Below are 25,082 nucleotides of genomic sequence, written 5' to 3'. Positions count from 1 at the left end.
CTCTCTCCGCCTTGCGCGCAGCGATCCGATCCGTCGCCGACGTAGCAGTAACGACGAGGGCAGCTCTAGTTTAAAGGGTCTGAATACCTCTTCCGCCACCGCGGCCCAACCCATCTAAACAGCACGTTGCACGAGTCCAACCTTCCGCCGACTTTTCCCCACGAGACACCTTTGACCCAGCGGCACTCGTGCTCTGCCTGCTGCCGCCACACCTGGCTCTGATGCAGCATCTTCTCACCAGCTATCCTCAGCCATAATCCTCACATTCCAAATGAACGGGTGACATTCCAGCGCCACTCCTCACCGTTCAACCTATGTCTGCTCGCACGTTTAAATCCGCATATTGCCATGGGCAAGCGGGGCCACTGCCTGAAAACAGGTGACCGTGCAACAATGCAGACCTGATTGTGACTTTTTTTGTTTTGGGGTCATCGCCAGACAGGATGAGGGCCAATACCTCGTGAGACTTACCACAGGGTACACAGTGCTCCACGTGACAGGTCCGGGCCGGCTTTGTGGTTGACTTCGTCTTAGTACAGTCTGTCACAGTGGAATGTTCCTGATGTGGTTTGTTTGATATTCACTCAGTGTTTGGTGCCAGGCGGGACGGAGGCTTGGAACATTGCAAACACAAAGTGAAGTCAGCGACGGACAGGGCTTGTGTTTGCTGTCAACACACACACACACACACCCACACACACACAAAGGAGAAGTGGAAGAAGGGGCTTTATTCGTCATGAGACAAAGAGCTTTTGTCTCCTGGTTTGTCTCCTCAGCCCCCTCTGGTGGTGGAAAAATCCCAACAATGGCGGATTAACAAGAATTCCATCTATGTATTTCTTCATTTCAGTGCAGGAGGAAGCAGGTAGAGCTGAGCCTGACATCCCGTTTGTGGCCGGAGGGTGTCAGTGAGAGGAAAAACAGTGCTGGGGGAGCAGCAGAAGGACAAGGACGGACGAGCACTGTGGATTTGTGCGCTCCGTTATCCAAAAAATAAAAAAAATAAGAGAAGAGAGAAGAAACGGAGCCTCTGTTGTTGAATTTTTGTCGCATCCCTAGAGACCCCTTTAGTTTGAACACGAGGGGGAGAGACCTGCAGACTTCCTGTTAAAGTGGGAGTGCCTGGCCTCCCACGCTCTCTAAATCAAATTTAAATTTGCTTTTGTTGGCACGACCACAACACGTACGCGCAGGTCTTTCCGAATCAGGTGGCGCAGGGTTTAAAATATAAACACATCAATTCAGAATGTCGAATGTCAAAATGTCAATATTGTCTTTTATTGCAGTGGTGGAAGAAGCACTCCAATCCTTTAACTGAGCAAAAGGAGGAATACCATTGTCTAAAAACACTCTCGTCTCAAGTAAGGCTCCTGAATTCAAAAAAGGTACAGGTGTATTATTAGAAAAATGTGCTGTTAATGTATGAAAAGGCGAGGTTCTCATCCCGCAAAATTTCTTCTTTAACAGTGTCATATTATTACAGAATGTCAGGTTATTCTGTTTTTATCGTCCGTCAACGTGGAGCCGATTTCAGATCTAGTATAGTGCTGCATATAAGCATTTCACCTGTTTGTTCAGGTAAAAAAGTAACTAGTAACTTTAAATGTGGCGCAGTAAAAAAAAAGTGCAGTTTTTCCCGCTGAATGGGAGTAGAAGCAAAAAGTAAAGCAGCACGAGATGAAATACCCATGTGAATGGGTCCTCGAGCAACTGTACTAGAAAGGCGCTATGAAAATAAACTTTGACTCAGTATTGTCTTAAAACCAAATGGTTTGCATAATACACACACGCCGTTAAAAAGTAAGGAAATACGTGATGAGACATTCAGCTGCTTAAAGGAATAGTTTGACATTTTGACGAGTGCGTTTATTTGGCTTCTCTCTGTGAAAGTCAGATCGATGAGTCAGGTTTGGAAACAACTCAGTACAGTGTTGTTTCACTGGGTTTCCATTAGGCTCTGACATACCCCCCAAGTAACTATTGAATTTTGATTTGGTCTGAGACTGTCCCAGACTGTTGGTATATGACTTTAATTCTGTTGGGGGGAAAAAAAAAAAAAAAATCCACAAGCTGTAGCAGGTCACTTTTTTCTGGATCACAGTCATAGTTGCCAGATTGTGGTAAATTCCAGTGTTGATCAGCGTCTGGTTTGTCAGAAGTCAGTCTATCTCGCCCGAGATTTTGCTTTCAGTTCGTTTTCTGGAAGATGCCCAGTGGCAAGTAGTAGTTTTTAGTTTTTTTTTAGTTTTTTTATTTTTTTTTTACCTTTCTCTGTTCCTATGACATAATGGCGGTTAGTCCAGATTGTGTGGGGGCTGAGCTGGACCTCATTCCTAGTACCCGATCTTACTCATTTTTTCGGTCTCAGATCAGTAAGGCGGCTCGCACTTCCCCCTCCTCACTGTGTGACTGAGTCATTAGCTGGAAACACCCACACATAACACACGTGTACAAACACGTAGACACACACACACACACACACACACACACACACACACAAAATGTACAAAAAGATTCCATTTGCCTAAAAGTGTTAGTTGGAAATGTTTAAACACTGATCAGTCTCTTTTGATCTGACTGTAAACCGGTGATAAACGCTTATCATTGTTCTTATCATATTTTAAGTCAAACTAAAAATGGGAGTAGGAGGAAGCTGACCTTGAGGAGAAAGAGCAAATTTCACTTGGATTACACCACTGCTATAAACCAATACAGATTTCATCGACTTTATTGACAGCAAAGTCCAAAGCCTTTCAGGTTTTCTCGTAGATCTCCTCTCAAAAATACTTCATTTTTATACCTGCCGGACTCGGAGATGGTGACTCACGGCATTTGAATGCTGAATGCAGCTTCGCGCTGGGTGACGCAGGCATTGTTCGAACCTTGCAGGGCTCCGTTGTGAATTGTTCTGGACGTCTGTACAGAAACCAAACGATTAAAGCTGAATTACGGGACAGTTAAGGTCTGAAGGTTCGGTGGAAAGTTAGGTGGAAGTGAACCATTGGAAAAGGTCAGGCTCCAACCCAAACAAACACACACACACAGTCACACACACACACACACACACACACACACACACACACACACACACACACACACACACACACACACACACACACACACACACACACACACCGCACTCACCAGGACACTCTTCCCTGTGAGGACCACTGCTTTTGAGGCAGAAATCTCATAGATAAAACTGAAACTGTCTGCCTGCATAAGTGAGAACATACATGGAAAACATCATGTAGGATTCACATTATTTTTAGACCCCCTGTGCAGTGGAAACATCTGCATTTGTAATATTTCTCCCCTCATTTTTTTTTCAGGTTTTTTCCATTTACTGTAATTTTAAACCCCTGTCTCTTTTTCTCGTTTTTTTTATGTTTTGGGGTGAGCTACGCCGTCAGAAAAATACCCCGTCGTTCACATAGAGACGCTGCAGGTGCGACAGATCATATCAGGTCATTGAAAAGGAATGTGCTGTCTTGCAAAAAAAAACAAACCCAAAAAACAGAGAGAATGAACACAGAAAGTGTGACAAAATAAAAGGTGAAAGCCGTGTGAGAACATGGGTGTTTTCCTGAATGAATCCTGAACACACCTCTACGAACAGAACGGAGTGATACGGAGAAGACAGTTGTGGTCGGGCAGCATTTCTTCGATGATGCAAAAAATGTACGCGAAACACCAGTCAGGTATCACAGAGATGAATGGTATTTTGTGTCTTACAATAAGGTTTAGGGTTTGGTCAGGGCGTGAGCAAACTAGTAGGCAACCAGAGCCTCGGGAGGTCACACGCCGTGGCTCTTTCAGGTTTGCGAATTTCTCCCCAATTATTTTATCCTTCGACATCTGTCGCTATTATGCTACAAATAACTTGAAAGGACAGGAAATTAATCAATCTTCAATACAATCAAGTGTTTAATAAATGATTTATTTGCTCCTCCGGTAAATGCCTTGACTATTGCTCACTGCACGTCTTGTTTTTCCTCATGCAGTGCCATACACTGCATAGTCAAAACACAGTGTTGCCTGTTTCTAGGCAATCGTTTCATAAGAACTTCGAAGCCGCTGCTTTTCAAAATCGTTAGTGTCCGTCTGCTGCCACCTGGTGGCGGCGGAGAATGAGGGGTCGGTCGGGATGGGTGGTCTACAGACTGGCTGGAGGGCCCTCGGTGAAGTTCAGAAATAGTTTCACACCCTTACGGTTTGGAACTGAAATGAAAGTTAAAAACCGAAAACAAAGCCCTAAAGCTGCAATTATGCTCCTACCAAAGGGTTGTTCAGGGGAAAGAGGGGAGTTACAGTGGAGGTTTGGTGAAGTGCAGGAGTCAGGCGATTTCCTCTCAGGTGGGAATTTATTGTCATGGCTAGCCTGGGTATTACCGTTAAGTAATGGTGTTACCGTAATGTGATGTGATGTTTGTCCCAAGTTACGGGAGGGGAGAGCTGAGCAAAACCTGAATGCGAGAAGAAAAAAGAAGGGAAACTTTGAAAGAGGAGGCTGTGGAGCAAGACCGACGAGATGTTAAAAGCAGAGGAAAGAAAAGTGAAAGAACCGAGGAGAAGGAACTTCAAAGAAGCGACGGGAACAGCTAAAAAAACAAAAAAACAAAAGCGGATTTGAAAATATGAGGCAACTTGGAATGAATGAGGATCTGACCAGAAACGAAAGTAAAGCTGACTGGCCAGTTTTGAGCCGATGTACTAGAACCAGTCGAAACCACTGGAACTTTAGAAATGTCAGAACCTTTTCACTATGTAATAAGAAGTCACTGCAGCAGGGTGAGCAAATTGACAAGCTCACAATCCATCACGTAGTATTTAGTAGTTAGAGATATCAGGTCATGCTAACCTAGCCAGCGTTTTGGTTTTTTTGGGGGGTTATTTAGTCTGAATCTTATTGGCATTTTTTCCCTTGTGTGTGACACAATTTAACACTCGCATCCTTCGAGCGGCATTTCAATCAAGCGGTCCGGTCCGTTGCTCACCCTCCCTCCAGCCTTGCTTTGGTCTTCGCTAACGTCTGAGGAAAAAGGAGCCGGCCCTTTAGCCGCCAAGCGCTTTACCTCCCTCGCCGGCCGTCGGATTCTGGGCAGGCGGCGCGGGGATGGGTCCATGAACCACGCAGCAAAAAAGTGCCCCGGAAATAAAAACTGTGAGCCAAAAGGCGGAAAAGGGGCTGAGGAAGAGCTGCAAGCTGAACCCGTTGACGGAGTAGTCACTCCGAAAGACCCCCTTTCACGTTAAACACAGTCGTTGTTAATATTATCACTAAGTGGAGCTTTAAAATGAACATCACTGCCATTCCTGCTTTAATACGGGATGATAGCGCTGCCACTTGTTCATAGTTTCCAGTGAAACATCAAATCAAGATACAAATTTCAATACGTTTGTCTGTAAATTTCTTAGATAATTCCTCAAATTGTCCGTAAACGGTGGAAAACAGGCCCGACGTCGGCGACCTTGGTTTGGCGTTATAGAAGAGTAAAAGAGGCTGGAACCGGTTACAATGTGTAACGATGTCAAATAATGATAATGTTCAACAATAAAATAACAATAAAACCAAGATTAAATATATATTCATGTGGAAAAAAAAAAGACAAGTAAATAATCGGGGTAAAACCACTTCAAGAGAAAGCAGCAGAGGTGCAGAGAGTTTCGGGATCATTTTCCAAGGTGGGACTCAGGTCAAGCCACTAGATGTCAGCCCTTCTCTTTCTGTCCGATTTCACTCGGTTCTAATTGAGTGACTGGTGAGCAGATGAGTTCATGCCCCACTCCCCCATCTCTCTCCCCCTCTCCCCCTCTTTACATGGCTCTCTACACCACCGTCCCCGGACCCCCTCTCTCACGCAGCCAAAATAATAAAATGCTGACTTCTCAAAGTGCCGTCAGTATGCCTGTCTCAGCATAGCAGCCCCGAAGCCTGACACAAGAGAGAGAGAGAGAGAGAGGAGTGCGAGAGGTCGGGGGGTGGGGGCGTGGGGGGGCTTGAGAGAGTGAGAGAGCAGAGGAGGGGGGCAAAGAAAAAAGAGAAACAACTTCCTCTGGTTTCCAACTGCAGGCTCTGCCTTGCCGAGGGGCTTCAGCACTGCGCTTCTGTGAAGGTAGGTGTGAGGCTGCTTCCTTCTGTCTCTGTTGTTCTGTGTCTGTGTGTGTGTGTGTGTTTTTGGGGGGGGTCCTGCTGGCATGTTGGGGGTGATGCCGACTTTCGTCTTTCCCTCTGGGTTGCCTGTTTTTTTTTGGGAGGGGGGACGGGGGACGGGACTCCGTTTCCTTAAGCCACAGCCTTTTGTGTGATTGTTAGATTCTGGGGTTGTGGAACGGGACAAAAGGTGAAGAAATCAGACGTGGCTGTGCAGAAGTTCAGTGACCTGCTGCTCCACTGGATTTTGATTCTCTTTTCACGAGTTTTCAGGCTGGAACTCTCGACCCGTGTCACTTTGCGGGAGGCTGAAAGCTGAAACACTGTCACTCACACGAAGCGATCATCATGGCATGTGGAGGGGTTAAGCCGTCCAATAGCTGCCCATCGCCGAGCAGTTAATTCGTCACAGGGGATTTGGAGATGTTGTCTCAGGGGGCTGCACAGTTCGGAAACCGGGAAGGAGGGTTAAATTGCCCCCCCCCCCCTGCCTGCACCTCCCCATTAGTTAGGATCCATTAGTGTCTGACATTTGTATATCTATCACTGGATCACATTGTCTTTTGGGGTCTCGTGGCTTAAATGTGGTAAAAGATAAAGTGGGGCTCTCCCGGCTTTTAATGCAGATTTGACCTCCGTGCAGATTTAGCTCACTTGCAGTGCCAGGAAAAGTTGACGAGGCCCGTGTGTCTTGGAGAACATTTCCACTTGTTGCTCTTTCTCACGGCAAATCTGCAACCGTGGCCTGCAGGAGGTAGCAAACCGGTGCTGTTTTTAAACTGCCGTTGTGGGGCAAAACCCACGCAGCCAGTTTGTTTCTCGGGGCCTCGGGACGGTGCTCCGAGGAGCAACCCAAGCCGGGTTGGATTCAAACAGCTGGAAGTAGCTGACTTGGGAAGCTAAAATTAAGCTGAGGGCTGATTTGGAATGTTGCACTCGGGCGGTAAGACGTGGAGAAGATGACCTGCGGATGGTGACAGGTCTTCTGAGCTGTCGGTGGCAGAATGGCAACTTGCTGCCCGGTCATCAAAAAAAAAAAAAAAAAACCCTGCTACCGTTGCAGAAATATCAGGCCTTTTATAGAATAAAAACTGTAAAACTAAGAGAAGGGACTTTGAAGTTTATTTTCAGCCCCAGTGAAAACAAACACTCTGGCACAGAAGCAGAGTGTAAATCATTTTAGAGCATTTATGAGAGTATAACCTTTGTCACTTTGAAATCTAAACCCTTGTAATGGTCCTTGACTCATAAAGCACACGGTAACTCCTCCGCTGCTGGCCCCGGTGCAGCGCTTTCTAAATGGAGCTACTGGAGCTCCTTCCCATTAAGGACAATAAGAAAACTCGCATGCAGTGAATCACGGTTCTACCGCACCTCTCTTCAAATTAACTCGCGTTTTTTGCAAACCCATACCCGTCCCCGCTACGGGATCAAGAGGCCACAGTTACCGTGTTCCTCGAACGACTCTGTAGACGTTCGCCGAATCAGACCGAAGCGCGAGCCACGAAAACTCTGGATACTGTAGCCACTGAGACCAGAGTGTTAATGCACACGCTTGTACAAACTCGACAGGTGGTTGATGGAGAGCCAGTAACGGTCACAATGATCAGCGCGGTCGGGACAGCTGCCTTCCCCTGCTGGAAGGAAACATTTGCTCCGTGTGATTTCTGTCGTGTTGGTCGTCATTTTTCGATGATGGATGCCCAGCTACACCTCACACAGATTAGGTACAGCCACGTTACACTTCCCCCTCCCATGCACTCGCATTGAAGCCGGCGTGACGGACAAATTCAGGCGGGTGTTTCCTGTTTTGGTGCGGTCCCCGCCCGGCTCCGGTGGACTCGCAGGTCAGAGTTCGCCTTTGCACCGAAGGGAGTGTGCTCGGTCGGGCCAATCGCGAAGCACTGTGTTTAGAAATGTCTCCGGCTTAGCACGACAAACCGTAGCGTCGCTCCCACAGAATGCTTGCAGTTTGGGAGCGTTCTGAACAATATTCCCCCTCACTACTCCCTATGTGATGGACCTATGTGATGGTCCATCACATAGGACAAGCAGTAAATCGCAGTAAATTGAGATTTCGGGTGCTTATTAATCACGGTCATTTTTGCATCATTTCTCTTGCAGGCGTGGGGTCGCGTTGTAATTTTCACATCTATGATATACAACACATTGTGGGACTGTTAGCCGAAAGTGGTGTGCAGGCAACGCACGATGCTACTTTTTGATCAACTGTGGAAACCTTTGAGCTGTGTAAACCGACTTTTACACTCAAGTAAAAGCGGTGGCGGGTAAAATAGTAGGGGGCAGCTGAGTAAAGGGGTGATTTTGGAAGAAGTTTTATCCCAAGTGTAAGCTGTCCAGGTTCAATAGGTGCAGCAAAACTAACAGGAAATGTCTATCAAGCACAGTCCGCACAAGACGCAAGAAGAGCTCTGATAAAATCGCATGCGAAAACGCCCGCACGGATGTTGAGCTGTGAATTTGATTACTCATCTAATCAGTTTTTTCGATGCAGTTCCGAGCTGGTAAAGCGTAGAAAAACAATCAGTTAAGTCATCGTTAGTCATACACCTACTGTTGGGGTACTGATTAGAAATTCTGTTCTGACTTGTTAAGAAGAAGCCACAAGTAGGTAACATGTCTCCCGATCTGACTTGTTCCAGGTCAAGAGCTGAAAAGAAACGACCCCCATGAGCTTTTTTCAAGGTATATAGAGAACATTAGGCCTGTGCCACATGCTGGGGAAAAATGAGAACCTGGCACACTCAGTTGAAGTTTGAACACAGTCGAAGCGCTATTGCGGCAATATATGGTAGCTGTCATTAATCGAACCCCATTAAAATGTAGACATACATTTATGAGGAGGCTCAGCTCGTCTCGTAGCTCCCATGAAGGCAGCAGCTGCAGGTGCGAGAGATGGTTGAGATTTAAGCTGGAACAAGGATCGTCCGGAGCCAGCTGGCAGCGGCAGGTGACAGCCACCGCTCTGTTCCACTCCCAGTTTGTTTTGGTGCACATAGAAACCCCGCTGGGACCTGCTGGGGACAGATGCACACTCACAAATGTCCAGCCTGTTTCTAGTGCAGCCGGAGGGCTCCTGGAACGTGGAACGTGCCAAATTACACGTCCAAACAAATGAAAACACACAATGTTGGGCCTGGATGGTTCTGTTTTAACTATTTTGGATTTTACTGCTGACAACAAACCTTCCCTCAGAACAGTCTGAAACTGTGGTTACCTGTACGGTACCACGTACCACACCCCACAAACCAAAGTCCGCAGGATCTCTTTCTGAAACTGTATGGTATGCCGCTGGTGCGCAGTTGTCGGAGCCCTCACTCTTAGCTCAAGTGTCAGAAAAACAGCCACGTATTTAACTCAACAATAAGCGAGGCTCAAAGGCTTCACTGCAGGCAAATCAGATGAGCCTTGTTTGGAGGGAGCCAGGGGTCACATTCACTCCTTAAGTCACAGACGGCATTCTCTGCATTTAATACAGCAGAGAAACAACAGGGATCGCAATCGACAACGTCAATCCGATTTGCAGCGTAGTATTTACCATTGTTTAAAAATACACCTTAAAAATACACCACTTTTATATAAGTTACATGATTGAACTGCGACTCTGTTACGGGCAGGATTCAGTCCTTGAGGACGCTTCAACAGTGAGGATGCTTGTAGTTTTAAACCTGAAACCCCCCAAACTTTTGGTTAAATGTCCGTCTCGCTACCAACTACATCAAAAACTGACCTTGTAAAAATGCGTCATTTCACACGGTAGTTTTGTAGTAAAGAGGGTGGCAGTTTTTTAGCTTGAGGGTGGTAAAGGCTAGTAAAAACCTTTTATCCTTGATAAAAAAAAAAAGGAAAAAAAAAGTGACTTGAGGTAGATTTACCCCCCACCTGGTCCTCTGAGCGGCAGCCTCCTTCCCCTCATCCTTTAAATCTCCTCCCTCTTTCTCGACACTCAGCTGTGTGATCCGGCGTTTGTCTCACCGGCTTTACGCGTTAGAGCCACACGGCTTCAACAAGGGGCAAGCCAGTGGCAAACGGGCCATGGGGAGCGTGTTTTAAAAGGTGTTTTTTTAATAGTTTTAGTTATCCAAGGGAGAGGTTTGCAGAGCTCCAAGGGCTCTTTTTATATCCCTGCCAAGCTTTGAATGCGCGTGGTTCATAGCAGTGGGTCCACTGTTTGAACTGCATGGGGTAAATGAAGGTCGAGGGAGTCTGGATGCAGGGATGAATTGTTTTCAGCTAACATGGCCAAAGATGTTCGATTTACACATATTTTAAAATTTTACTTATCAAGTGTTGCTGAGGGCTAAAACATTTTCTAAATTGGTGTCTTCTACTGTGTTGTATGGAGGATGGGAAGTGGGTTTGTTGAATTCCTCCAGAGTAAATGTTACTTCATCTTTGTTAAAATACCAATAATGGGCTGTAGATTGTTCAATGAGAAAACTTCCAAACATTCAAATTCAAAGTGTCCCCGAAACACAAACACACACAAACACACACGTACAAAGCTGGCATTCTTTGATACATGGCAGGTATCATTTCACCCGCCATGTTGTTGGTGTATGCAGGTACAGGTGAATTCTGAGTCTGTGCATGCATGCGTGTGTGTGTGTGTGTGTGTGTGTGTGTGTGTGTGTGTGTGTGTGTGTGTGTGTGTGTGTGTGTGTGTGTGTGTGTGTGTGTGTGTGTGTCTGTGTGTGTGTCTGCTCTAAAAACGTGTAACGTGATCTTTGACTCCAACCGTGATACCTTGATAACACCTGTGTGTCACTGGAGCACAGCACAGAATAGAATAGAATAGAATAGCATGTCCCATTACATTAACCTGGAATAACACAGAGCAGAACTGTCCAGCTGTAGTAGAATTGAACTGAGCCAGATAGAAATTTTACCATGTATCTGCCGGTGAGTTGCCAGGTTCACGGTAAATACCAGTAACCTGCCGAAAACTTTATCAAAAAGTTTCTGATTTTAAACACTTTCTTTTTTAATCTGTACTCACAAAGTATGCAACATACACAGTACTCTGCAAAGGTTTTAGTCACTGAAAGTGAAGTTAGGATGATCTAAAAAAAAATAATGAATAGGCTCAAACAAAGCTTGATGATTCATAATACAATCAGCTAACAGCTCGCTGGTTGTATCACGAATCATCATCCAAGAAGATCCACTGATACCGATGAATTCAATGGACAATTCAGTGATGATGCTCTGATGGCAAGTCTTACTACATTTACAGAACCACCGGAGAAGCACAGAGTAAATTCTGTCACCGTGTTTATTCAATTTAAGTTCCCGCTGGATTAAATTATTTCACCATTTTAGTTAACGTTGTTTTTCTGCCACAGAATATACGTAAATTTCTCGCCCTGTGCTCTGAAATTTTGAGAAAAAAATGTCAGCCCCCGCTGTCTGGGCAACACACAGTCAGAAAGCTGTTGCTTCTCGTGTCTAAGTACATGGAGGCGTTATTTGCAAAAGACCAAACAGATCGTTTCATTACGAACCGTTTTTGTATAAAGCGGTAAGATCCCTGTGCTCCCACTGACCAACAGCCAGAAGCAACCATGGGTAGTCTACAACACATGAACAGGCTACCACCAACTGCCACCCCGCATTCGCTTGCTAGCCCATGTGTGTTTCGGCAGTTGAGCCAATAAACGGTTTTCATTCATTTTAATGTTTTTATCGTGTTTCTTTCCTCCTTTTTTAAAGTTTTTTGGTGCATTTTGTGGGGGAACGTTGCATTTCCTTTGTGTGTGAAATGTGCCTCACAAATGAACCTGCCCTGCTTTACCAGCACACTGCTAACAGCTAGCTAGTTAGCTAGTCAGCTGTCCTTAGTTTATGAGCTACCAGCGCAAGTTCATCTACATTGTCTCCGTTCCCCCGCTGGCTAATTGTGACCTGCTGCTTTACTGAAGGATTCAGTTACAATCTACTATTATCCAGGGTTGTTCTAGGAGGTGTAAGAGACTTTTATGTTGTTGGCGAAAAGACGCACTTTCCTAATATTAGCCCTAAGTTGCTAAATAACCCTTTAATTAGTCCCTGAGCATAAACATGATCATATAAAGAGCTATATAAAAGCTGCCTCCTGTAAAACACTTGAACTCTTGTTGCCATCACAGATTACAGATGTTAATGCTTACTGACATACAGGCAGACTGGCCCGAACGAGAACCACATTCTGTGACCTGGGCTGTGCTGGGGTTTCTTCCCTGGCCAAGTTGGGATGAAATTTGGACTGAAAATGAAAACACTGGACCTCACAAACCCGATAGCTGCATTACTCATACTTTGACCCAGAGGTGTACGTACAGTATGTTATCGTTGTGGTATTTCCTAGTTTGAGGGCCCCGCTGCGTAGTTTGAACCTGCTGCTGCTTTTGCAAGTGCCAGAGTGTGTTTTGTGTTTGTCCTTATGTGCTGGCGTGTCCGGCTCTTCATCACTGGGTGGAGATGTGTTTTGGGTGGGTCCGCTACTGTATTAACGAATGTCTGTCAAAGATAATGCGCTTTCCACCCCTTCTCCTCTCTCTCTGTTCTGCTATTCTTAGTGTGGTGGGCTAAGGGTTTAGAGTTACAAAGACCTTGCCCTCTCTCTCTTTTTTCACTTTCTTCACTTCCCTGCCGCGCTCTGCCTCTTCGCTCTTCAAACTGCAGCGGTGGTGGTTTTGAGGCGAAAAGGAAGCTTAGGTGAGAATGTGACCTGGACCCGGCTGCAGCATATTTATACAGACTCTACCCTCCTGAGTACTGCAAACGTGTTATTGGAAATGCATCTATTATTATCGTTGTCACATTATTGAAACGCTCTGTAGAGGGCGGCCGATAAGCTCAATGAAGATCATGCAATTGTTGGCAAGTGGTTCACAAAATGTGGGGCAGGGGACCCCCTGCGGTCCTTGACAGGGCTCCAGGACTGGCTAAAGACTAAACTTATCATATATACTTATACTTATCATTTACTATTTTTGTGTACATTATGAAACGATGGGCATTACAATATGACGTGAAACATATTATCCAGTGCTGTACAGTTCAGAAAGATACAATACGATACTGGACATAAAGTAGTCTGAAAATCTTTGGGGCTAAGGTGGTGACTGTGAGCTAAAATGTCCTCGCTTCTCTCTACTGTTAGCTCTCCAATAAAGGCATAAACATCCAAAGTAATCGTTTTTTGAAAACAATGAAAACTAAATACAAAAAAAGTTTGATTAATTAAGACTCTGATCAACTGTTTCAGCTTGTCCACCTGCATTGTAAACTATGTACAAGAACGCTCCTATATATATATCTGTGTTACGATAGGACGCAATTTTTCGAAACAATAGGAAACATATGGGATCCGATACTCAAAGGATGATATGATATTAAACACTACGAGACTGTAAAATACAATACTATGCGGTAAAATCTCATAAGAACACAAGATACGATGCAATACGACACGATAAGGTATAACATGATACAGTGTGAACACTATAAAATATGCAATGATATGCCATGCGCCGCACAATATATCACAATACCAGGCAGTACAGTGCAATGTGATGGAAGACTGTACAATACAATATGACCATGATAAGATACGACACAATGTGATACAATTTATTTGATGAATTATTGTACGTTACGATACGATACGATATAAAATATGTCATAAAAAATGTCAAAAAACATGTTATTTCATTACAATATGATACAGCACCGTATGTTACGACACGGTTTGGTACAAATAAAAAAATATATTTTTTAAAGTTAGGTCAATTTTATCTACACCAAACATTTTGGTAAGGGCTTAAAGAGAGGTTGGGTTGCAGATTCAGTCAAATCCTGAATCTGAATGAGCAGGGATATTTTGGACACCACACCAAAGCCACAAGACACTTTAAAAAACCCCCAATTGTGATTCCCCCCTCCTCTCCTCCCCTCTCTCACAGTGCCCTCTCACCCAGGGGTGTGTAACGGTGTGTATGAGTGAGTGAGTGCGTGTGTGAGCCAGAGCCTCAGGAGCCATGTCGGACCCCAGGGACATCGACGAGGACGCCATCCTCAAGGGCCTCAGCGCTGAGGAGCTGGACCAGCTGGATTATGAGCTGCAGGAGATGGACCCCGAGGTAGGGAACGGGACTCAATTTGTCTCAACTGGCCCGGTGGGACGGTTACTTATCACTTTCTCCAGTGCCAGAGGAGCTTGATGGTCGGATCTGGTGCCTGAAGTCCACACGTACGGCAGGTTTTTGTCCCCCCCCCTCCCGGGTGGTGAATCAGTGTGTTCTTCATCCACCTGACTGCAGGTGTAGCTTGTCGCATGTCAGGGGTACAAAAACCTGCAGGACATAGGGCATCAAGGAAACGAGATGTATGTGTGGTTCTGTTTGAGCACGTGTTCCTATGATGTCCAGCAGTGATAACATTAGAGCAGACCATAAAATACTTTCCCTGATTTAAAATATGAAATGAAAGTGCCTCAGCCCTTTTTCTTCTTTTCTTTTGACAGTCCACAGTGCAGTATGTAAATAAGCAGACACTGAAGATCTAAAAACTTAAAGTAGGAATTATAAAATCCAAAAAAGGTGCATAATCACGCACGCCATCAAGTATGTCCCGTTTTCTTCAATGTGTAGCCGGGCTTCCATCCCATAGTGCTCCAACAGTGTGCAGCCCACGTAGTGCCGTGCTGCTCTCCGTGATGCAAGCAGGCATCGTATGGCCTTGCTCCAAGGCAGGGAAATCGTGGAAATCGGGGAGGATGGTGTTACTACCACTGGGGTGGCGAGGTTGGAGCGAAAATTCACACACATTCGCGTACGATCATCCATCGTCTTGTTCAGAAAGTGGTGGTGCATAATTGTAAATTATGGCACTGCAAAATGAAAAGCACAAATGACCCATGTACATAGCTTTAATTATGTTTCCCTAGTGCAGAACCACGTAAAGGCAATTCAGAGTTTTATTCAATACCTGGTTTATTTGTTGCTCCAAGAAGTTATTTCCAAGAAGATGTTCAACTTTCAGGGAAACAATGCAGATACAGTAACGTGATAAGTCTTAAACTTTGAGGATTCAGTCACTTTGCTCTTCTACTCTACTCTCATTTCATCCATCCAGGCACGTCGGCAATGATTCCGCTCTCCCTGTTCTCTAGTCTTAATGCCAACATCAACATAACATTTGACCTCCCGTTCTCCCAGAATGCCCTGCTGCCAGCTGGCCTCCGGCAGCGTGACCAGACGAAGAAGAGCCCGACGGGGCCGTTTGACCGTGATGCCCTAATGCAGCACCTGGAGAAGGAGGCCATGGAGCACCAGGACAGGGACGACCTGGTGCCCTTCACTGGGGAGAAGAAAGGTGGGCGACCAGGCTCTCTGTCTGAGGAACTCTGCTAGATACGTTCGCACCAAACACTTACGTATAACTAATTCAGCGTTGAACGAGATTTTTATGTAATTATAAACCACAAAATGGGGTTTTAACAGAGATGCGTGCAACATCCCCAACTCTAGAAGTTAGAAGTCCAGACAAACCTGAGCACACCAACATTACAGGTTTGGTTTCATTTGGTATAGAGCATAAAAAAACCCAGCAGGTTGGTCAACATTACTATTACATTTGCTGTGAGCTTTTTACTGATTTCACCTTAGGACACAAAATGATCAAACTGTTAAACCGTTCACATTTAAGTGGGACTGCCATCGTGCAGACCATATATTTTCCTTTAAAACAAGTTAAACAAAAGCAATATAACGCTACAAGTTTTCAGTTATATTTAGTCCTTTGAAGAATTTTCTCAAAGTGAGAATATCATGGCGTAAGAGAACTCAACATGAAGCAATGTCATCAAGTTTAGTCGCAGTGCAACCAGCTGCACTGTCGGGCCCCAAAAAGGCACATCTGAACTCATTTTAGAAAAAAAGTAGATTTTTTAAAATAAAAACATGTGTGCATGGGTGCAGAATAGTGGACATGAAATGAAGGCCATTTGAGTTTTGTAATTGCACACAATCAAACATGGAAGTTAGATGTTTCCAACCAGCGCCCGCTGTTGCGTGTGTCTACGTCACATGATCCCGTGGGGAGAGGACGTCGGTTTTTACGCACAGATTACATTAGCGTTTGCATCGTAAGACTTCCACAGAGGTTTAATTATAGAAATACCGTTTATCCTGGATATATGTGGAAATGGTTCACCGGGTCTTTACCCACCGTTCATACATTACCTCAGTCTCCATAGACTTTTTTCCTTCTCCCTCAGACAGCTGTGCAGCATTGCACTTTGTGATGCACCACTGCACAGCAGCTCAGGCTCTCGCTTTCAGGCCCATGTGGGTTTTTTGCAGCTCACTGAATTTCAGGGCCATTTTCATCATCGGTCCCACGGGCCGACATGTCCAGACCCTCACCGGGAAATGACTTGGCTGAGAATATTTGTCCTGAAGTTCCCGTGAAACACACGTGTTATAAATGGAAGCCAGGTCATACGGTAGTCACTTTCAGAATCACAATTGAAACTGTGACGGTGAATGAGCAAAGTGCAGAGGAGAAGACGAGAAAGCACAATCTAGGCTCCGGTGGAAAACTGAGTTTATCAGAGCAGGTCTCTAAATCCACGATAAGCCCTAGCTTACTCGTGTTTTGGGAAACATGAGCCGATCAGAGCTTTTACCAAAACAGAGACAAATTTACAGTGTGAGACAATCAGACTGCAGAACCACGCTAAGATTTGAAACAAAAAAAAACAAAAAAAGACCACTGGGAAATTTGGTTTGCAAACTATAATGAATTCATATCATCGAGCAAAAGATACGACCTCTTAGACACAGTCTGAAACCTTCTCATATTCATGCATTCATTCCTCATCATTTAAAAAAAAACCCTTTCTCATTTCTGACTGTCCTCCTGAACATTTCTTTCTCTCTGTTCTCAGCTCTTAACCCATCTATCCCTTCTGTCCATCTCCAGGAAAGGCCTTCGTGCCCAAGAAGGCGGCGGAGATCCCCGAGCACGAGCAGGTGATCCTGGAGCCGGAGCTGGAGGAGGCTCTGAAAAACGCCACTGATGCTGAGATGTGTGATATTGCAGGTTAGACAGACACTCTTACTACCGTTACTACCGTTAACAGAAGTACTTCTCCATACATAGATAAGGGGGAAATGTGAGCGACGCTCAGTGAGCCTCTTGCTGCATTAATTGGTGCATCAAAATTGCATTAAAGCTGCATTAACGGTTGGACGAGAGGAATCATTAATCTTATTAGTTCCACCTGTGCTTCTGCTGCCATGGAAATGTCAGAACGTCTGCAGGTCTGTGAGTCCAGTTGACTTGGGAACGACAAAGAAACAGAGGAGCTCTGGTGATAGCAAGGCTGTGAAGATCAGGTAGACGCAGTGAAAAGAAAAACCAGGGATTCTGATCACGCAGAAACATTTTTGGGAGTAGTGTCGGCATAGCAGGGGAGCGTTGTGTGTAAAAACTCATATTTCATTTGCACAACAGAAACTTGTGAAAAACATGTTTTTGTTTTTGCTACTGTTATGTCCTTAAACTGTATTTGGCTGGTTTTGTTTGTAGTTAACCCAGTAGTGTTAAGGGTAAATACAAATGCAGTCACTTTATGAGGCGGGGGGGGGCATTTTTTTTCAGATTCCTAAAGGCGGACGTGACAGAAAACAAGTTTGCAAATCCTTGATCTACATCATCTGAGAGACTGGAGAAAAAAAATGTTGCTGCATTAACCCCGTGTCCCGCAGCAAAAGAACAGTCTCCCCCCCCTAATATCCCCCCGCGATGACCTAACAGCGATGTTCCAGTTGTGATGAAGGCCAGGCTTCGCTGTGACACTTTGATCTGTTTGACTACAGACTTTGTTCACAGCAGACATGGTTACTTGTCGAGCAGGAAATGCTTGCCAGCTCACCCAAATCGAGTGAAGCCTCAATGTCATCGATTACACCTGTGCTTTTCCTGCCGTCATGTGCCAAAGTGTCTGCTGTGAAAAAGCTCCGTTCTTCCCATGATGCCACCTGTTTGTCCTCACGCTGTTTCCCAGCAGCAGGTGCTTATTAACCCATTATGACATACACAGCAAAGGGTGACCTCAGTGTTTTCATCACAGTGGCTCTGACCCACACAGTTCTATTATTTAGACCCAGTTATATCTCTGCTGCTGCTTCATATTGTTTACCCTAAACACTGAGATCGCCCAGTAGTCCCAGGGCTAACAGGCATGGCCAGACATGCGATGGGGTCCAATTCCCCACGCTCAGCAACACAAAAATAAATAAGCCTGGCCCCCAGGCCCCCGAAGGAAGGGTGGAGTGGACGTGGGATTGGTGAGGGCAAAGATACTGTATCTCTATAAAACAGAAAGGTGGGAAGCGACAGTGCTCTGAAGCTTAAAATCAACTGGGTAATGTTAGCGGTCTTGTAGGTTGGCTTTTGGAAATGGTTCTTTATTTACACATGGCCTCACACAAGGTGTGTATTTGACATTTTATCAATATACTGTACAGGACTGTCTTCCTGTTGTAGTGGTCATAACAATACGAAAGGGCAACTATGGTAACTGACTAGACTGCAGGTGTCAATTAGCCATTTGGCTAAATCTGACATAATTAACTCATAATTGTGTCCTCGCCGAGCCCTGTCCCCCTCGCTATGCCCCATACAAGCACGAATGCAGTTTATATAATGGTAATGGCTACGATGATGGTGGCAGATTTACCGCTCCAAATTCTCAGTAGTTTTTCGAAACAATGGGTCCTCGATTTGAGGCAAAGGTTGACAAAAGATTAGCGTTAACAACTGCTAAATGAGTTGGGTGAAAATATTCTTCCTGGTTGTCTTACTAAAATGTCCAACGCGCTTGTTTTACAGTGAGAATCTTGCAAACGTGGTCTTAAATATGCACTTGACGGCTGCACAGACACGATAGCAGTCTAAAAGACTGAAGCCGAAGCTACACGTCCCACTAACGTCCGACTATTAAACTAATTCCGACATGCTGCCCTTTGAAGCGTACACCGGAGCAGACAGACGCATAAGCTGTTGTGGTTTCGGTTTTGGAAAGGTTAAAAAGAAAAAAAAAAAAAGGCACCACCGACCAAATGTGTTACATCCAGAGTAACGCTGTGCAGACCCATGCACACCTATTTGGCTTATGGCTGCCTCGCCTAGCTAATCAATGAATGGACGGTAAAAAGTGTTTGGGGGACGGGTTTAGCGAATGGTCAGTTATGTCAATTAATGTACATTGTCCCTGATAAATCAATAATGAATAAATACATAAAGAAAGCAAGATGTAGCGCAAGATTTTTGGACCAGGTATAAATTAGTGGATACCTCATCAGACAACCACCTGAAAACCCCAAATTTTATAACAGCTTCTATATGTTACGCAGAATAAAGGTTAGATGATATTTTAAATGAGCTCAAATTTGGTCATAATACGTGTTTCCTTTATCGAGTGTGAGCCTTTGAACACAGTGAACGCCCGGCCGTACTCCTCTGACAGGCCTAACAGGCGGGCAGGAATCCGGAAAGGCAGAGCACGAGAGCCTGTTTGTCCGGGTCCATCAGCCAGTCAGAGAGAGACCGCCGTTTTAACCCTGGACAGAGTCCAGCTGAGGATTAAACCTCAGTTAGCCTCTGTCAATCTTTTGTTTGGGCTTTTTGGCAACCAGACTAAAAGGGGATGAATAGCCTGGCTGACCTGCTCCATGAGCTCAGAGAGAGAGTGTGGGGCCAACAAGGCAGCCTGGAGACTTAATTTTCACATTTTATTTATGATATTAACACGTTGCTATATTGAGCTTTTTAGTTAACTGCAGTCTAGTTTGTGCTGTAAAGCTACTGTGGGTCATACTCAGGGCCAAACTGGATGACATGGGGGTGTATGTGGCCAATGACGCTCCCCCGGAGCAGGCAGCTGTCTCCCTGGCCCTCCCGCCTCTCCTCACAAGGCTCTTACCACGGTTCCCCCGCGCCGGGTCAGGGGGCTGGTGGGTGGGAAGGTGGCAAGAGGGGAGGGAAAGTTGCTGTCGCAGCAGTTGGCCTGTGACATAGTTTGGTGCTGGAAGGTTACAAAAAGAACAAGAAAAGAACCAGGAGGTCTGCCCCCTCCTGGTAATAAAAGATAACAGCAGGAGAGCAAGAGAAAACTGTCCACATTATCAGTCCGGTTATTCTGTTTCTTTGTGAACTGTACCGTATCATTTCAGAGGGAAATATTGTACTTTTTACCTCGCATCACTTCTTCACATTACTACATTCACCTGAAGGCTACTTTAACTTTGCTCTTTCAGACTATACATACAGAAACAGATGGTCTGCTTATAAAATATAATGCAGGTGTAGTGAAAATGATCTCCTTCTTGACCCATTTTAGCATTAAAATGCATCAGCAATTCAGTGAAATAATTTAGCATTCTGCATAGTGGCTACTTTCAATTTTAATACCTAGAGCTGCTCTGACCAGTATTTTTGTTATTTAACAAGGGACAAAATAACTATGTACATTTTGAATTGGTTGCTCGTATTGATGAACTCACAAGGAATCATCATCCAACCCTGCAGCTCTTCTCAGCTCGAAAAAGGGTTTTAGCACCTTTCGGGTTCGGTTTGCTTTGGTTTTACGGCCTGCGACTTTACTATTTTGTTTCTGCTCTCACTGTTTTTTCATCAATGTCTTATACAGACGCAGGCAGCTGTTTTGTTTTTTTTAAAAAAAAAAGGAAATAGCCAGGATAAGCCCACTGCACGTTACTTGCCCAGCACCAAACAGCAGACAGACAAAGTCAGCGATAAGCAAACTTTGGAGAGGCAGATATTTCCCTCGAGTTGGTGAAGACCAAACCACAACATTAACTCTTAACTTTCTCACTTCTAACTTCAGTTCATAATTCATAAATGCAGACTGGATGTCCGAGACTCTGGCGGCATTTGTAGATTGTGTATGGTCCTTTAAAAGTGGCTGAATATCAACAAGAATAACACTCGGAAACCTGGAGGCCCACCCACTCACTCGGAAACTTGTGTATTATGCGCGGTATCGTTACTACTGGGGCCACTGGAAACTGTGAGGTTACAGCCAGTGACCCAGTTTTCTGCTGAGCTCAGACAACAATATCTTTATCTCGCCAAACAGACACACAGAGCAGAGCCACACATGAGATGATGGAACACCTAACTGCTCTTTTTGTTTTTGGACTCAGAGCTGGATCCACCTCGTAAACATTTAGTTTGCCGGTGCAGCAGTGTACTATACTGTATGTGAATTTGTCTTGGGGATATCAGTGCAGGGACACAACACAACAGCACAGACTGCAAATACAAACACGCAGAGAGCACAACCCGGGGCACATGATCTTATGCAAATATCCAAGAGATATTTTTATCTGAATTGGCTCCCTAACATGTATTCATAGTGATTGTTTTCTTGTACTCGCAGCTATCCTTGGTATGTACACGCTAATGAGCAACAAGCAGTACTACGATGCTCTGGGCACCACAGGCACGATCGCCAACACGGAGGGCATCAACAGTACGTATGACTCCATATCACAGATCATTTTAGTTTTTTTTTTTTATTGGCAAAGGTATTTTGGAAAGTAATATTGGAAGTCATAAGAACATTGGTTAAAAAGTAAACCGCTGGCCAGATTCTCAGTCTTGTTTACTTCCTCTTTTTATCAGATATTTCCTCATTTCAAACATGCTCGTGCCAATTTAAGACTGCCATTCATGAAAAATAAAACATTTCTCTTATATACGTACTGCAACTGTGTGACTGTGTGACACATTTTAATGTGCCACTCTGTAGCCTGAGCTGTGATGTTGTGTCTCCCTCAGGTGTGGTGAAACCAGACCCATTCAAGATCTTTCCCGATGAGCCACCCAACCCCACCAACGTGGAGGAAACCCTGGAGAGAATCCACAGCAATGACAGCAGCCTGACAGATGTCAACCTCAACAACATCAAGGTCAGCCCAATGGGATGCTACGATGCAGAGAAAAAAAAACAAAACAATTATCTCAATAGGTATTTTTGCCATTTGCAAGATCTGAGAGTGTGCCTCTATGCGCCATGACAACACTACACTAGATAATTTTCCTTATAACAACGCATAATCAAAAAGACTGGGAGTTAATTAGCTCAAATCATCTTCTGTGTTGATCAGTTAGAGAATAAAACCTGCAGATCTGTGAGCTTTAAAGGTGCTGTATTTGTACATGTAAGTTTCTGTAATCGCTACATAGCCGACGTTAGCATTAACAGCTGTTTACTTAGCGGTCTAGAGGAAACGTTGTTCAGCATCAAACTTCATTCCGTCACTCGGTATTTTCTTCATCCTTTCATGTTGGACTGGGGGCGGGCTGGACGCTACAGTGACTCACGATTGCAAAGTGGTATTATGAGATGGGATGGGCCAGGGGTAGCTGGTTAGCATGCTGACCTCAGTAGAAGAATAGAAGTGATAGAAATAGAAGCAAAACTAGAGTCAACATTGGCGCTGCCTTTCCACTGTTGGAGACAGATCTTGGCAAATAAAGGCATAAATTTTGTTGCCGAACTCGCAACGTTTCTTCTACACTGGTAAGTAAACAGCTGTTAATGTTAACGTTGGCTATTTAGTGACAGCAAACACTTACATATAGCACCTTTATCAGCCCTCGCTTGAGAGCCAAGCCTCATAAAAATGACGTCCGTTTATCTTTCCTGCAGGACATTCCCATCCCGACACTGAAAGAGATCTTCGAGGCGATGAAGGGAAACTCTCACGTGGAGTCTCTGAGCATCGCTGCGACCCGCAGCAACGACCCCGTGGCCTACGTGAGTACCTGGGCCCTTTGGACATCCAACAATTACAGTTTATCGTTAATGTTATGTTCTGAAATGTTTTATTACTGCAAGAAGATACCGTATATTTTCTGCAGCTCTGTGTTTTATACATGTTGATACCTGTTTGTACTCTTGAGCAAGGCACTGGCAATACTGTAGTGGTGATACTAGGAATTTTATTTTATTATTGAGATACAATGTGCATTACAGAAACAACAATCCTGTAGGATTAGGTGGATTAAAGGTTCTTTTGTACTGGTGTCATCTAAAATATATGTTAACTGAGCCTTTACCACTTCACCAGTATGTGATGCCTCACATGAAAGCACCCATCAAACTCAACCTTTAACCTACAGTACAATGAAGGATTACAGGTGTCTCTGAGGTTCGCCAAAACTGTGGTTCTTTGTAAAATGATATTAAGAGCTATGGGTGGTGAAGCTAAAAAATAAACATGGTTCTTTATAAGATACGTGAACGATATGAGGTTTGGGAAACAACAACCCATATATGTTCTAAAGCCTGGTTCCAGTGGAGATGGTGATGATGCCTTTTCTCAATGACGGAGTTTAGTGAGCGCCTAGTTTTGAAAATGTGGATGTAGATAAAATAATTTCAATGTGTGTGTGTGTGTGTGTTTCAGGCATGTGCTGAGATGCTGCAGGAGAACACCAGCTTGCAGAGTCTTAACATCGAATCCAACTTCATTACTGCAGACGGCATGATGGCGATCATCAAAGCGATGGCCAACAACGCCACACTGGTGGAGCTCAAGATCGACAACCAGGTCTGAAACACAAAATTAGAACTGTGGACGTACTGTACATCTCACAGTAGATATAATGAGCCGTGAGTTTAATACTTGTAACCCTGTACGTGGTGTAAGACAAACTTATAGTTTGCATGTATCGACGACAAGTAATCACCACTTTCATAATCTAAAATAAGCAAGAATTGAATTAAGCCTTGGAGACTATTACATTTCCGTATCTGCGTCCCTTTTTTAAATGGCTGATATGCTTCTCCTCTCTCTGGCACAGAGGCAGAAGCTGGGAGATTCAGTTGAGATGGAGATCGCCTCCATGTTGGAGAACAACTCCAGCATCCTCAAGTTCGGCTACCACTTCACCCAACAGGGTCCCCGCGCCAGAGCCGCCATGGCCATCACACAGAACAACGACATGAGTGAGAAACGCTCTGACCTCATGTTCAGGAAATGTCCTTTTCGACTGATTATATCAAGTCATAACTTTTTCTTACCTTTCCTCCTCACTACAGTTCGTCAGCAGAGATTAAGATGAAAGCCATAAGGAGCAAACAGAAGAAGAACCACTTCGGCCCGTCAGAGCCTGCAAGGACTGCCGGCGACAGCCTCGCGCCAGCTTTCTCGACGTGGTGCTCCAGGGCTGAATGAATCCTCCCAAAGTCAAGCATGCTCCGCGTGCATCCACTAATGCAACATCCATGTCCAGCCATTTCATTTCATTTACCGCAGCCAGCTTTTTGTAGACTGCTGAATTCATCATAAAGCAATGTATAGGTCACAAGCAAAATGTGAAGTGTCTTTTTTTTTTGTGCTTTTAGTTTGTGCATTGCCAACATCATCCCAAACAAAAGGTTTCTTTTCATTAATGAAAACATTTTTCAATGTGGTGCTATCTATGGGAAGAACATAATCTGTAAATACTTTAAATAAAAATATATATTCAAGTATTTTTTGTAAATGTTTGGCAAGTTTAATTTTATTGTTTCTATACCTTATTTAGACGTGAGTATTTTATATTGGACATATGAATATTATTCTCAAGAAATATGGGCTGAAGTGCCTCAAAGCAGCAAATACTTTGGTACGTTTCAATATCTACAGCTGAAACTGGATTCCAGGGAAAAGCTGAAAGAGCTGATTCACAGAAAGCTCCCAGCTCACCAAAAATTAAATTTAATTATTTGAAACTAATAATTCAGACTGGTAATGCTGCAGTGCAACACTACCATTCTGAATTAGATCAGGGTTATTTGAGATGCAGGGTTTCCGTCCAAAAACGAAATGTCTACCATCTG

General features: G+C 44.5%; 1 protein-coding gene across 4 annotated transcripts; it reads left to right on the top strand.

Moving 5' to 3' along the window:
- Positions 1-2,572: 2,572 nt before the first annotated feature.
- tmod4 (tropomodulin 4 (muscle)) lies at positions 2,573-24,728 on the top strand. Of its 4 annotated transcripts, XM_040118111.1 has the most exons (11): positions 3,607-3,701; positions 6,074-6,116; positions 14,122-14,298; positions 15,376-15,532; positions 17,144-17,263; positions 21,630-21,722; positions 22,031-22,161; positions 22,905-23,012; positions 23,665-23,808; positions 24,062-24,206; positions 24,300-24,322. In XM_040118111.1, exons 3-11 carry the CDS (start codon positions 14,197-14,199, stop codon positions 24,320-24,322), a joined length of 1,023 nt encoding a protein of 340 aa, XP_039974045.1. In that variant the 5' UTR covers positions 3,607-3,701; positions 6,074-6,116; positions 14,122-14,196. The 4 variants fall into 4 exon arrangements, with proteins under 4 accessions (XP_039974046.1, XP_039974045.1, XP_039974047.1 ...); XM_040118112.1 differs by lacking the exons at positions 3,607-3,701; positions 6,074-6,116 and adding an exon at positions 2,573-3,010; XM_040118113.1 differs by lacking the exons at positions 3,607-3,701; positions 6,074-6,116 and adding an exon at positions 12,778-12,871.
- The last annotated feature ends 354 nt before the right edge of the window (positions 24,729-25,082 follow it).

The sequence above is a fragment of the Xiphias gladius genome, chromosome 22 (assembly GCF_016859285.1).
Source record: "Xiphias gladius isolate SHS-SW01 ecotype Sanya breed wild chromosome 22, ASM1685928v1, whole genome shotgun sequence".
Lineage (NCBI taxonomy): Eukaryota > Metazoa > Chordata > Actinopteri > Istiophoriformes > Xiphiidae > Xiphias > Xiphias gladius.
The sequence above is the reverse complement of the archived record's forward strand: the minus strand, read 5'-3'. Positions and strand labels throughout refer to the sequence as shown.